This window comes from Clupea harengus, chromosome 25 (genome assembly GCF_900700415.2).
Source record: "Clupea harengus chromosome 25, Ch_v2.0.2, whole genome shotgun sequence".
In the NCBI taxonomy this organism is placed as follows: Eukaryota; Metazoa; Chordata; class Actinopteri; order Clupeiformes; family Clupeidae; genus Clupea; species Clupea harengus.
This window is the reverse complement of record NC_045176.1, coordinates 6,540,215-6,553,688: the sequence shown is the minus strand read 5'-3', so window position 1 is coordinate 6,553,688 and position 13,474 is coordinate 6,540,215. Positions and strand designations below refer to the sequence as shown.

The window sequence follows — 13,474 nt, the reverse complement described above, 5'->3', positions numbered from 1 at the left end:
CTAGCATACATTTGTGCCTCATAACCGAAACAACAGTGGTAGTGATAGTAGATAACATCCAGTAGACCATATGAAGGTGACTTATTTAAGAAGTTTTTTATCATTAAAGTGTTGCTGTGTTTGGTCACTGGCAAAGTGTGCATAACACGCTACTTACACATGCAGCAGAGCTGGGTTACTTCATGGCTAGACTCATAGATGTCTGCGGCTTACATAGTTAAATTATATTCTCTTCTGTGAAGTGCGCAATACTTGATGTTTAGGACATAATCCTGGCACAGTATGCACCAGTGATAGGTAATGAATCGCTCGCTATGCGGTGTTATATAAATGTAGCCAACACAGTTCTGCACTGGACTCGCACCCGCATCCTCGGACACTGGAGGAGGACGGGGTGCAAATATCAAATAATTACGCCAAAATCCTTGAATTTGTTATCTGTCGCTAGCATGTTTGTTACAGTTCCGGGGAATGAGGTTTTCTCACTGCAGAGTTCTGTATCGGCTGACCACTAATTGACTAATTGACATCCCACTTGTCTTTAGCATGCTTTCATATTTAACTGTCAAAGCCAGTGAAATGTGGTACATTTGTATTCAGACTACGCTCATCTTAATACCAGAGGCAGACAATGCATTAGTGACGTGTAAAATCCCAGCTATCTTCGCAGCACTTTTCAAACCAAACTGACGCCCATGATTACAGTACAATGACTGTTTTTTACAGTCATTATTACAGTCAATTCTGTTTATGTCTGTGTCAAATCTTCTGGCCCCCTACAGGCAATTGAGGGCCACATGCTGTGCATGACTTGGACACTGTGACTGTGACAGATAATTGGGTACTGCTACTCTCAGGAAATAAAAAACATTCCTCTCCAGGCCACTGTAATAAATCTTAACTGAATTCCAACCTGCATCAGAAGAAACCTGTACATCGCTATTTGTTCCAGTATGAAGTTACTGAGTCTTAGGCTCAATGTAAACTAATCAACTCAGTTGAAGTTTATGGATCCTGATAAATGCATTTGGCAAAGGACATTTATTGATAGAGCCCTTTACAGTAAAACTCATTGATGACCAAAGTGCTGTGCAATATGCACAGGCAATTTGACAACTTGATATATTTGGCAAAATGCAAGAATTAGCTTAAAAGCAAAACATTCTCATCCAAATCACTGCTGAAAAGAAAATCATTAGGAATGATTTGGGTACACGTTAATGTAGGGAAAATTATCTGTTTATGAAGAATCCCACAAAGTCTGAACTTTGGCACAAATACCTCTACAAGTAGTTAACATAGTTAGAAATAGTTACTAGTTAGAGCGATGTAAAATTGCACAACTACCTCTACAAGTAGTTAAACATAGCTACTAGTTAGAGTAATGTAACATTTGGATGAATAAAAGCAATCAACAGACAACTCCACGGATCATAACTGAATAAGTAAGGATTTCTAAGCAGTATAGAAGGGCATACTCAAAACTCACCTATGTGTGGACATCCAACCTTGCTTTTCAGCTGTGAGAAAAGATGGCTAATATTGTCTGATAATATGTCTGTTTGTTAGAGCAGGTCTATCTCTGGAGCCTTACTGTGCAGATACAGTATCTTCCCTCAGCCTTATGCGTCAGCCGGGATCCTTGTTGAAACAAGACAGTGTGGGCCACGTATTCCATGAGCTCCGTCACAAGAGCAGTGGTCTGCACAAGGCAGCAACCCATCATATAAGAGAGAGGGGAGGTGTGTTTGTGTGCGCGTGTGTGTGTGTGTGTGCGCGCGTGTGTGTGTGTGTGTGTGTGTGTGTGTGTGTGTGTGTGTGTGTGTGGTGTGTGTGTGTGTGTGTGTGTGTTGTGTGTGTGTGTGGTGTGTGTGTGTGTGTGTGTGTGTCGTGTGTGTGTGTGTGTGTGTGTGTGTGTGTGTGTGTGTGTGTGTGTGTGCGTAAGAGTGAAGGGGGGGCTGTGATGGATACGCAAGGGAGCCTGTGTGTGAGAGCGCCGGGGATTAATTGGTCAGCGTTTAAATCCTCAGGGAAGAGGTGGGTGACCAAAGAACAAAAAACACTGCAGTCACATTCCACAGCTTAGCCACCAGCATCATTTGTGTGTGTGTGTGTGTGTGTCGGACAGAGAGAGCATGTGTGTGTGTGTGTAGGAGAAGAGAGAGAGAGAAAGAGAGAGTGTGTGTGTGTAATTATATGGTTTTGTTGGTAATTTTACAGTAAACAATGTATAGGCCTGCATGTCATTTAAGCAGAATGTAGTGTAATCACATGATGTCACTGAGGGATCATTACCGATCTGTCTGTTTTTGCTGAACACTTCATGCACATCACTCTCACAATGCCTCTGGCTTGTGGGAACTTCACATGAACACCATAACAAGCTTTGCATATACGATATAGATTAAAGTCAGGCTGGGAAATTACATACCCCCTTCCCATTAAGCCATCTTTAATCCAGATGTATTCACCACCGCATTCCTCAAAAACAGCCTTTAATTGAGCTCAAGGCTATCATTTCAGGATGTCCATGACTTTTCATGCATGCCAAAAAAAATGTAGTTTATTGCGTGAACTCTAGACGCACCGTTGTGTTAATCGGTCAAGTCAGCATCACCAGCAAACACTGAGCGCAGAAGTCTTCCTGTCATTGTGTGCTGTCAAACAGACGCTGCTGTGGACTCTGGCGTGTGGCATGGGAGAGAGTCGAGCATTGAGGCCTTTCAGTGGCACTTTGTATCCTCTGCATATTTCCTGTTATGTCTGTCTACCTGTTGCGCACCAAATGACACAACAGGCAGAGGTCAGGCAGCAGGACACACGCTATTTTAGTTCCATTCAGTCTGAAGAAAACCCCGAAGAACAGGCGTTCCACTTCGGCTTCAGACATCACGCACTAGCCTCACACCCTCATAACCATGTGCCACCAACGTGCATCATCCCATCAGTTACTTCTCACATTTTAAGTTGAATTACAAACTTTCACATTACCACACTACAGGTGTGAAGTGGGAATAGATGGTGCAAGCTGAACAATCTGTTTGCTCAGCTGAATGTCAAAGCAATACATACGCCACAAAATGCAATCAAGCTTTTCACCTCTCTCACTCAGCTGCTTTTAACCTTCAGTTGTTGTTGCGTAAATAAAAACCCTATTGGCATTTGCTCTTTAATATGAGAGAGCTGCACAGAGGTCTGCTTATCCCCTCCTGAGGCAATAAAATGGGGATACATGGCTGCTGTGCTCTCTCTCTGTGAGCAAGTATTGAGATCTCACCTTCACGTTGACCTTGGCTGGGTGAGAAAATCATTCAAAAAAGACCAGGCCCCGACCACACAGAAGCCACCTCCATGTTGTTATGGGAACGGGCGACTTTGGAGCACTGGTTTTTCAGAGTTAATAACAGTGGGGGGAAATTATCCCACACCGACAGAGGCTTACACACAAACACTGTGCACATTATGAATGCTCTTGTGTCTGTTTTGGCAGCGATGAGGTTTTTTTTTTTTGCTAGCATGAGAAAGCAGGTGTCCTCTGCAAATCCCCCTGGGAGACTAGGGCGTGTGTGTCGATGGATTCTGTTTGACCTGTGTGACATTCGTCAGAACCTCTTGAGCAGTCCACCGCTATAGTACCCTACAATCACATCCCAGATGACATGCCAAAAATGGGACAGCAAAAAAAAGTCTTTGAGATGAAACATTTGACCTTTGCCCATCATCAGCAATAACATTTGCCCATCATCAGCAATGCCATCATTGGCAAAACGGTATCCTGCACCAGTGGTGATGATTTACCATCTGGTGTGGCCAGCAAAGCTCATGAGCTAGGCACGCCTTGCTGCAGCAAATCAGTGCACAGGGTCAGGTGGAATAATGCCTCTCAGTCGTGAGAGGGAGTTTGGATTACAATGATCACGGTTGGCTTCTCCTGACTAAGGTTTCTGAAAATAAAAGCCTCAGCGTGGAAGGCTGGAACAGGAGTATGGCATGTTCATATGCCAGCTTCACACGGTTCTGTGCTGATGGGTTTGACAGGTTGGCTCAAAACACACACACACACCACACACACACACACACACACACACACACACACACACACACACACACACATTTAGACACACAGACTGACACATACACACACACATGCACACACAATGAAGTTCTGTTTGATGTCATCGCTGCAGGAGAAATGTTGCCACCAGTAGACCAGGTGATAAGTTGGTTTAAAATGTTCAAGTGAGTTTCTCTAATTCGTTCAAGAATTTCGTGTAGAGAAAAATCATCACCATCACAGGATGGCTTATCAAGCCAAACGGCAGCACCACATACAGTGCCCTCCGAAATTATTGGCACTCCTAGTGAATATGAGCAAAACAGGCTATAAAAAAATATGTCTTTGCTGTTTATCCTCTTGGTCTTTCACTCAAAATATTCACAAAAATCTTACCTTTTCATTGAAGTAAAATTATTGAAAGAAAAAAAAACTGTTGACATTAAATAAATATTTTCCCCCAAAACATGTGTGCCACAATTATTGGCACCCCTAGAAAAATCTTATAATTAAAATCTAACTGAAGTATATTTCTAGTCATGTTTTACATTTTTAAGTTCACCTGTTTGATAAGGAACTCTTAAGAGGTCAACCATGACTTCCTGTTCCACTGGTGTACAAATATGAGGTGACACAGGCCAAATTCCATTAGTCATTCATCACTATGGGAAAGACCCAAGAACACAGTGACGATGTGCGATAGAAAGTTGTGGAGCTGCACAAATCAAGAAATGGACCCAAGAAAATCTCTAAAGAGTTGAAAATACCCATTTCCACTATCAGGGAAATAATTAAGAAGTTTAAAGCGACAGGAGATGTTAAGAATCAGCCTGGAAGCGGACGTGTGTGTACATTGACCCCACGCACCGTGAGGAGGATGGTTCGACTGGAAAAAGAATCTCCAAGGATCACAGCTGGAGAATTGTAGAGGTGAGTTGAGTCTTGGGGTCAGAAAGTCTCCAAAACTACCATCAGACGCCACCTACATCACCACAAGTTGTTTTGGAGGGTTGCCAGAAAAAAGCCTCTGCTGTCAATCAACTACAAACTAAAGCGCCTACAGTTTGCCAAATGTAAGTCAGACTTTCAATGGGGCCGAGTTATATGGTCAGATGAGACCAAAATAAAGCTTTTTGGCAACAAACATCAAAGGTGGTTTTGGCGTAGACAGAAACATAGCCATACAGAAAAGACCCCCATACCCAATGTGAAGTATGGTGGCGGATCTTTAATGTTGTGGGGCTGTTTTTCTTCCAAAGGCCCTGGACATCTTGTTAGGATACATGGTATCATGGACTCCATCAAATACCAGCAGATATTATATGAAAACCTAACAGCCCCCTCCAGTAAGCTTAAAATGGGCTGTGGTTAGACCTTCCAGCAGGTCAATGATCCAAAGCACACCTCAAAATCAACACAAAAATGGTTCACCGACCGCAGAATAAGGTTTTGCCATGGCCATCACAGTCCCCCGACTTAAACCCCATAGAAAATCTGTGGGATGAGCTGAAGCCGAGTCTACAAACGTTGACCTCAGAATCTGAAGGATCTGGAGAGATACTGCATGTAGGAATGGTCTCAGATCCTGTGCCATGTGTTCACCAACCTCATCACGCATTATAGGAGAAGACTCAGAGCTGTTATGTTGGCAAAGGGAGGCTGCACAATACATTACATTAAGGGGTGCCAATAATTGTGGCACACATGTTTTTGGGGGAAAATATTTATTTAATGTCAACAGTTTTTTTTTCTTTCAATAGTTTTACTTCAATGAAAAGGTAGGATTTTTTGTGAATATTTTGAGTGAAAGACCAAGAGGATAAACAGCAAAGACATATTTTTTTATAGCCTGTTTTGCTCATATTCACTAGGGGTGCCAATAATTGCGGAGGGCACTGTATTTGGCATAGAAATGGTGTTACCAACTCAAGAAACATAGCTCTTCAAATTCTACAGTTACTAAGCTTTAAAGATGTTTAGATCTGCTACTGAAGAGCTACGACTGAATAGATTCCTTTATGAAGATTATAATCAGGCAAATGTGGCTTGTGGAAGATTTTATGTCACACTAATTTGATTGAAATGAACTCTTGCATTGCTCTGCCAGATGTTAAATCAAATTAAAACATTTCAAGGAGGCCAGCTTTCTGAGCTAAGTATTTGAATTTGATCAGAATTCGGAGAAAATGTTGCATTCTCACCACTGACCCACAATACACTAACCCATCTCCACAGACAAAGACAACCACATGCGCCACAAGGTCAGATCAGGGGCTTCTTCCTCTCAACCCTCTAAGAAACACGCCATGTTTTTGCCAAGTGAAATCTTTTTCGAAACCTGGCAGGGCACCCATTAAAGTCACCTTTACTTGTTTTCTTACCATTGTGTGCATATATCTGCTTATAATAGACCAAGCCTGCAGATCAGTTATAGATGAGCGTTTGTGGAAACAGCAGGTCTTTGGGAACTAGGGCCTGAGGGCTGAGACTGAAGTCACATGGAAAGAGTTAAGGAAAGTAACAGCCATATTTTCATAGTACAGGAATTTAATAACTGGAAGGTACCACGGCCTTGAGTGTTTTGACTACAGAGCTTAGAAGATCTGAACCCTAACTTTATTTCATTTATGGGAAGTACAGGGTGCCCACATTGATATCCCCTGAGGGATGTACTGGGTGTGTGTTGATCACAAACACGGCAAAATAATACAATGGTTACATAAGGAAATTCCCTTTAATACCTGAACGTACCTTAAGGATTTTAAGAACCAACAGTTTCGGAGTTTTTTGGAGTCTCAAGGTGTTCTAACAGAACAATTAGGCTGGGACTTTTTATCCTGTAACATACATCATACTGGCTTTTTTTTAAGTATACCTCTCCCAATATATGAAGCAGAGTCACAAAAAGACAAAACAACAAACAATGAGCAATGCTGTGAGAAAATCAGTCTGAAATCAGTAAACACATTGTCTGGGAAGGATACAGAAGGGATACACTTGCTTAATCTAGGTCTTGTTCACGTCAAATTGACGAACTCCACAAGCGTTTCCATTATTTCTGATTGCTGTTCCTCGCACAAGTATTATGAGTTCTCAGAAATCATGGCTGTGTCGCAAACAGTGCGTGAGTGTCCCAGAAGACATCAAACCACACTGTGGGAGAAAATGAGCTGAAGCTTTGGCGTGTTGTGAAAACACATCAATCTTTTCATTTCCCCACTGCTCTACGCAGGAACCCATAATTAGTATGTTTCTGTTGCCTCTGATGGCTCTTGATTCCCTAATGGCTTGAATGGAAGACCCATTAATTACACGTACCACACACAAATACTGAGCAGTCCCTCTCTGGGTCAACCTCTGGAGTTCCATCACGGACTGCTTCACCCAAAATGTACTACAAATACAAAAAGTTAACAAAAAAATGATAAAAAAGTTCAAATAAATGATGTACGACTAAAGCACATAATCAGAAGACTACCTGACCCCATCACTTGACATATCTCCCAACAATCCCTAACCATATCCTGAAGTGTCGTCATTCTTGGTGGATGTGACTTAACTCCTACAAATACATGAATATGGGATACTGCAAAGAAAATCTCAACCTGTTTTTGGCTTTGGATGGAGTAAAGACAGAGTAATACCCAATAATGAACAGCGTCCCTGAGATTTCATCAGGCACCTCAGCAAACACGTCATTACTTACGGAGACAAAAGAGAGAGAATTAACGCTTCATCCAAACTCTGTTTTGTTGTGTACAGCAACAAGTTTAATACACAATGTAGGCATATATTAATATGAATAATTTGTCCTCCTAACTGGCCCTTTGCAGAGTAAACACATCTCAGGCATACAACCAATCAGCACAGTTTGGTTCCTTTACCTGCTGTCTTTGAAATATACATCCTATCAAATGATGGTGCACAGCTATCACACACAAACCTGGGTTTCTGTGGAATTTTTAAATGCTAAAACACGAACAGCACACAAGGAAGAGTCTTAGAGAAGTGGAGGAGTCTTCTAAAAGTAGAAGAACTATTTTTCTCAGGTTTTTTTGTTTCGAAATGTCATAAACCCAATTCTTAGTAGCTCATTGTACTATTTCTGTTTTTGCCATAACATTTACACCCACACCGAAGTCGCTGTTCTTACCCACACCTGCCCACACCTCACCACTGAAAACGATTGAAATCAAACTACTCTAAACACTGCCTCCCTGTGTACAAGATTATGTCTACAAGTTCACTGCACTCTTTTGACCTCAATATGATTAGAAGACAAGTAGCCTACTGAAGATCTCTCCGACGGGCCTTCGGTCATTCCCACTGCCAAATTCAAACTCTGTGACAACTGATGACAGAGTACACAGATGATGAACATTTACTGGACACCTGTGATTTGACAGAGATGCATTCAAAACAAACATATCATATAAAACATATATTTTAAACATTTATTCCACTGCAATCACATTTAAGCAGTGTATTTAAAAAATGTACAGCCTTTTGACATACGTAACATTTATGTGCACATGTTCCTATGTTCTTTCTTAAAGCCAAATTTGTCTAATCATGAAGTGCAAAACATTACATATGGTCAACTAAACTGGACTGAGGTGATTTTTTTTTGTGTGAGGATCATAAAATAATATTCAGTGTGAGAAACATACAGTTAAGATGGAATTATATCAGGCTGAGATTATTTATGTGAAATCAAATAAAAGCTCACAGCGTGACCATCCGTGACAGGTTTCTTTTATTCCACCTCCTCGTCCGAACACAAACACAGGATAATATTGCTTGGACAATTCAGTTTCCAATTGTGCTTCCAGTTTCAAATGGATCCCCTCAGTTGCCTGACACACTTTGAATGTGGGGAGGCCAATCTAACCCAGCATTCAATTGGTCCTGACAGTTATAAAAATTCACATGTAAACAGTTTCACAAAATGAAGGCTGTTTACCAGCCAGACCATGGCCGCAATGTTCCTTGTATGACCACTTCCCTGAGTCTCATTAACTGCTACACAGGTCTGTTTATTTTACCATTGCACAACATCTGAATGAGGAAACCATAGAGTAAACAGGGAGAAGAACAAAATAAATGTAGCTACCACCATGTGGGTGCTGCGAGAGCAAGGACCTGGTCTTGTTATGCAAAAGTCACGGCTGGTGAACACTGGGTAATACGTCTTCACTCCAAAACGGCAGTTGGTTGGATGTTCAAACCACAGACAGCACGGAGACACAGGGCACATTGTGGTGGCATGGTTCGGGAACAGGCAAGGGAGTTTGAACACACTACGCGGGTTTTCACCTGAGGCTGCCCACCGTCATGTTGGAAACCTACAGTGGAACTTGTTTACGTCATTCTGATGCTGCCTGACCCTCGGCCTGACACTCAGTTTGTCCAGCAGGCTTGCCGTCCGTCTGGGCATCTCTCCTGCTGGCCAGCTCCTTCAGCCCTTCCTGGATCTGCTCCTCTGCCTCTCTGTCTCCCATGGCCTGAGCCAGAGCCAGGGCCTCGTGGAACAGCCTACTGGCCTCTTCAAACTGGCCTGCAGCACACAAACACTGTCTTTACCCCAACAGCAGAAGAGTGATTTCACAGGGAATGCTGTCTTCTGGTTCAGTACTTAGCTCCACAAGAAATACTTCAGACTCAGATGTTGTTTAAACTTTCACCATCTATGCAAGATGAATAGACCCCTTTTTTTACCTTGATGCATCAGAATGGCAGCCATGTTGCTCTGAAGCACGTGCTGGTCGGGGTGGCCGGCGTCCTTCCCCAGCTGCATGGCCCTGTTTATGTGGCCGAGGGCTTCCTCATGCTTACCCTGTAGGTCCAGAATTGTGGCAAGATCACTCATCAGCACCAGAGTCTGAAACACAACAAGAGAGAGAGGGAGAGAGGAGAGAGAGAGAGAGAGAGAGGGAGAGAGAGAGAGAGAGAAGCCACAAGTAGGTACACTATGTGAAGGTACAAAGCACAGCCCAGTCATACTGACACTGTCGCCGGGAGCCAGTCGCCTGGAGAAAAACAGTTCCACCTTAAAATCACGCTAATTTCAATGAGTAGAAAGTGACACTTGAACATGGACAAATAGCAAGTGCATTAGAAGAACATGAACAGCAACGTGAACTAGTAGACAATGAAGTAGTAGTCGTAGTAGTTAGTGAACTAGTAGACAATGAAGTAGTAGTCGTAGTAGTAGTGAACTAGTAGACAGTGAAGTAGTAGTCGTAGTAGTAGTGAACTAGTAGACAGTGAAGTAGTAGTCGTAGTATTAGTGAACTAGTAGACAGTGAAGTAGTAGTCGTAGTAGTAGTGAACTAGTAGACAGTGAAGTAGTAGTCGTAGTAGTAGTGAACTATTAGACAGTGAAGTAGTAGTCGTAGTAGTAGTGAACTAGTAGACAGTGAAGTAGTAGTCGTAGTATTAGTGAACTAGTAGACAGTGAAGTAGTAGTCGTAGTATTAGTGAACTAGTAGACAGTGAAGTAGTAGTCGTAGTAGTAGTGAACTAGTAGACAGTGACTAAAACAACCAAATGTTGGAGTAAATGGGTGCCGCACCTGTGGGTGTGACTCTCCCTGCTCCTCTGAACAGATCTGCAGGGCGCGGCGGTAATCGGTCGTGGCCTCGGCCAGCCGATGGGAGACAGCCAGGTAGCGCGCCCTGGCGTCCAGACACAGACCCAGCAGCAGCCGCGTGTCCTTCCTCTCCTCGTCTGCCGGGACAGGGAAACAACACCACAGCCATCGCCAACTGTCAGTCATATCCTACAGCAGGCCTTGTTGGATGCAATGTCAGGTTATAACTGGTGGTTTGGGGGGCTGAGACTGGGAATGAAAGGGGGAAAGGCTGCATAGAGTCGGTGGAGTACCTGATAACTCCTCTAGGGGGAGCTCCTTGTGTTTCGCAATCTTGCCCTCCAGAGATTCTGTACAAAACTGGAACCCATGCTCTGCCAATTCATTCCTAGCAAAGACATTTGGGACAAGACACTAAATGTACATACTATATATGTATAAGCTCTGCCAAGAATGAAGATATATATACACAATACATGCTTAATATACATTACATATGGATGTATTATATATAGACAAACTTTACACCCTAAACTGGACAAAAAAAAACAAAAACAAAGCCCATCTTACTTTCATTTATAAGACCTGGCAACGGTGGCTGTGCGCTTACTTGTTCTGAGAGGCATATATGCTTGCCAGCTTCAAGGACATCTCAATGACTGCATTGTGATCCTAACCATCAAGAGAGCGTTTGGAGACAAACACAATTACAAAAAAATCCTTACAAGGTTTCCCAAACACTGTCCCACCCAGAAAAGACGAGAACAAGAATCATGACGAGGAAAGACATCCACGTCATAAGCTAAAGCACACGGCCATCGTGGTTTCCTTCTCACCTGAGGCGTTCCCCCAGAGAGCATGAAACTCATGGCTGCCTTGAAGAGTTTCTCTGCCTGTAAACAGGGAGAAAAGTACAACGGTCACTGGGACCAGCTCCAATCCTACGGCAGGGTTTAATGTCAAAGCGACTGACACGAGGCACATCACAACACCGACACATCACTCTTACTCACATTGGTCAGCTGACCTTGAACAAAGGCGAGGTTTGCCATCTGTAAACGTTTAAGAAGAGAAGAGTATCAGACTATACAACCAACTCTATGACTGTTTTTAAAAAGTGAAGGCAGAAAGGTGATGATTCATTAGAGAGCTACAGGAGATCAATATCAGAGGGAAAGGAGATAGACCTACCAAGCTGTATGTGTAGATAATGGCCTGTGTGTTATGAGTCTGATGAGCCAGTCTTATGGCCTGATGCAAGAAGCCACTGGCTGCGTCCAACTCGTCCCGCATCATACTGAGCTGAGAACACCCAAACCAATTGAATTAGACTGGTCTTTCCTGAAGTATGCTCAATCAGAAAGACGAAGTGCTTTAAAAATGCTTATCGGCCTATACTACGTAATGTTTCCTGACACCATGTAACACCCTTTAAAGTGTATCAGGGAGCCTTTGTTTGACATTAGACTTCTCAGTATTAGGCTACCTTAAACATCCATATAAAATGAAGGATCTTCCTTGTATCAAAAGAGGTGAAAGTTTATCATATCATATTTTGTCCCATCTTCCAACATATGTTATGACGTATGGGCTCCAAGGGAAAACAACAGAGGGCAGATAAACCAGCCTGAGGTACAGATTGTTACATTTAGTTTCTGATACCCGTGAATCTCATCAAGAAATGAAAAGATATGTTTTCACACAGTTTACTAGTCAGTTTAACACTGGTCATCCACAACTACGTATCTATATTGACGTTATATGCTCCAATAACATGGAGCAAGGCGTAGGGTTGTTATGCTATGATGGTCGCTACCTTGGCTTTTTTCAGTAGCAAAATGATTTCATCCTCTGCCTTCTGCGCCTCATCTCTCTCATCGTCAGCCTTGCCGAAGAAGGAGAAAGCTGCTTCAAAATAACACCGGTAATGAATGTTACTGTCACCATAGAAGTAGCCACAAGTGGAGGATTGACAGTTCATTGCTTACACCCACTAGCGTTTCATTCTGCAACATGTTCCTGTAGGCTGCATTATGTCATACCCATAACTTCTGTTTGCACCTGTCAAATTTGTAATCAAAAGACCAACTTACCAACAGCACACCATAATACATTCCGCTTGCTGGATTTATCTCCATTTTGGCTTTCCTCGTTTACGTGGCTACTGATACAACGTCGGAATGACCTTCTGCTCACTGCGCTTCTCCACGCCAAGGACGGAGAAATATTCGCTGTTTGCCCATTAATCAGTTCCCTTAGAGCAAGCAATACATTGCTCTTGCATAAAATAGGCCTACTCGACGTTTCCAAAACACAGGAATTAAATCGAGATAAGTGTGATAGCAGAAGACGACAGCTAATGGGTAGCGCCATAGTTCATGCAGAAATTCTCTGGAGATACCACGTGATATCTCTTAAAGCTACACATACACCAACTGGGTCAGTGACCTTAATTAATTGGCATGTCAGTTACCATAAGATGACATCTTTTTTTCGGCCTATTGTTTACTTTAAACCTATATCTACTCTTCGTGACTTTTTCTCTCAATAAGGGACCATGTCTGAGTTTACAAAAAGTAACAAATACTACTGATTTAAACCATTCTTAATGAACAATGGGTCTGACTTAACTACTACACACCCCACAATTAACCTAACCTTATTTCACTGTAACAGTTTACATCTCATCATAAAGTTCACTTAAAACAATTTAATTTCTATGCTTAAACGAATTATGTGCATCTTTCCTTTATTGTGTGACTTTAGATAAACGAGTACATGCAAACGGAAACCCGTGACCCCTTCTTTACTGTCCATCACAGTAAGCA

At 42.5% G+C, this 13,474-nt stretch overlaps 1 protein-coding gene across 2 annotated transcripts; it reads right to left on the bottom strand.

The window, feature by feature from the left end:
• Nucleotides 1–7,801: 7,801 nt before the first annotated feature.
• ttc19 (tetratricopeptide repeat domain 19) lies at nt 7,802–13,066 on the bottom strand. Of its 2 annotated transcripts, none has more exons than XM_012817520.3 (10): nt 12,740–13,066; nt 12,463–12,554; nt 11,838–11,948; nt 11,660–11,698; nt 11,483–11,539; nt 11,257–11,318; nt 10,940–11,034; nt 10,629–10,783; nt 9,773–9,935; nt 7,802–9,611 (listed from the first exon to the last, which is right to left on the bottom strand). In XM_012817520.3, exons 1-10 carry the CDS (start codon nt 13,017–13,019, stop codon nt 9,421–9,423), a joined length of 1,245 nt encoding a protein of 414 aa, XP_012672974.2. In that variant the 5' UTR covers nt 13,020–13,066; the 3' UTR covers nt 7,802–9,420. The 2 variants fall into 2 exon arrangements, with proteins under 2 accessions (XP_012672974.2, XP_031418750.1); XM_031562890.2 differs by having other exon boundaries at nt 12,463–12,551.
• Between the last annotated feature and the right edge of the window lie 408 nt (nt 13,067–13,474).

Coding starts and splice junctions, on each gene's coding strand:
- ttc19 (XM_012817520.3), bottom strand. CDS start 13,019: ATGGCGCTACCCATTAGCTGTCGTCTTCTGCTATCACACTTATCTCGA. Junction 12,555..12,739: donor TGTATTATGGTGTGCTGTTG/GTAAGTTGGTCT, acceptor GTTATTTTGAAG/CAGCTTTCTCCTTCTTCGGC. Junction 11,035..11,256: donor ATATATGCCTCTCAGAACAA/GTAAGCGCACAG, acceptor TGTCTTTGCTAG/GAATGAATTGGCAGAGCATG.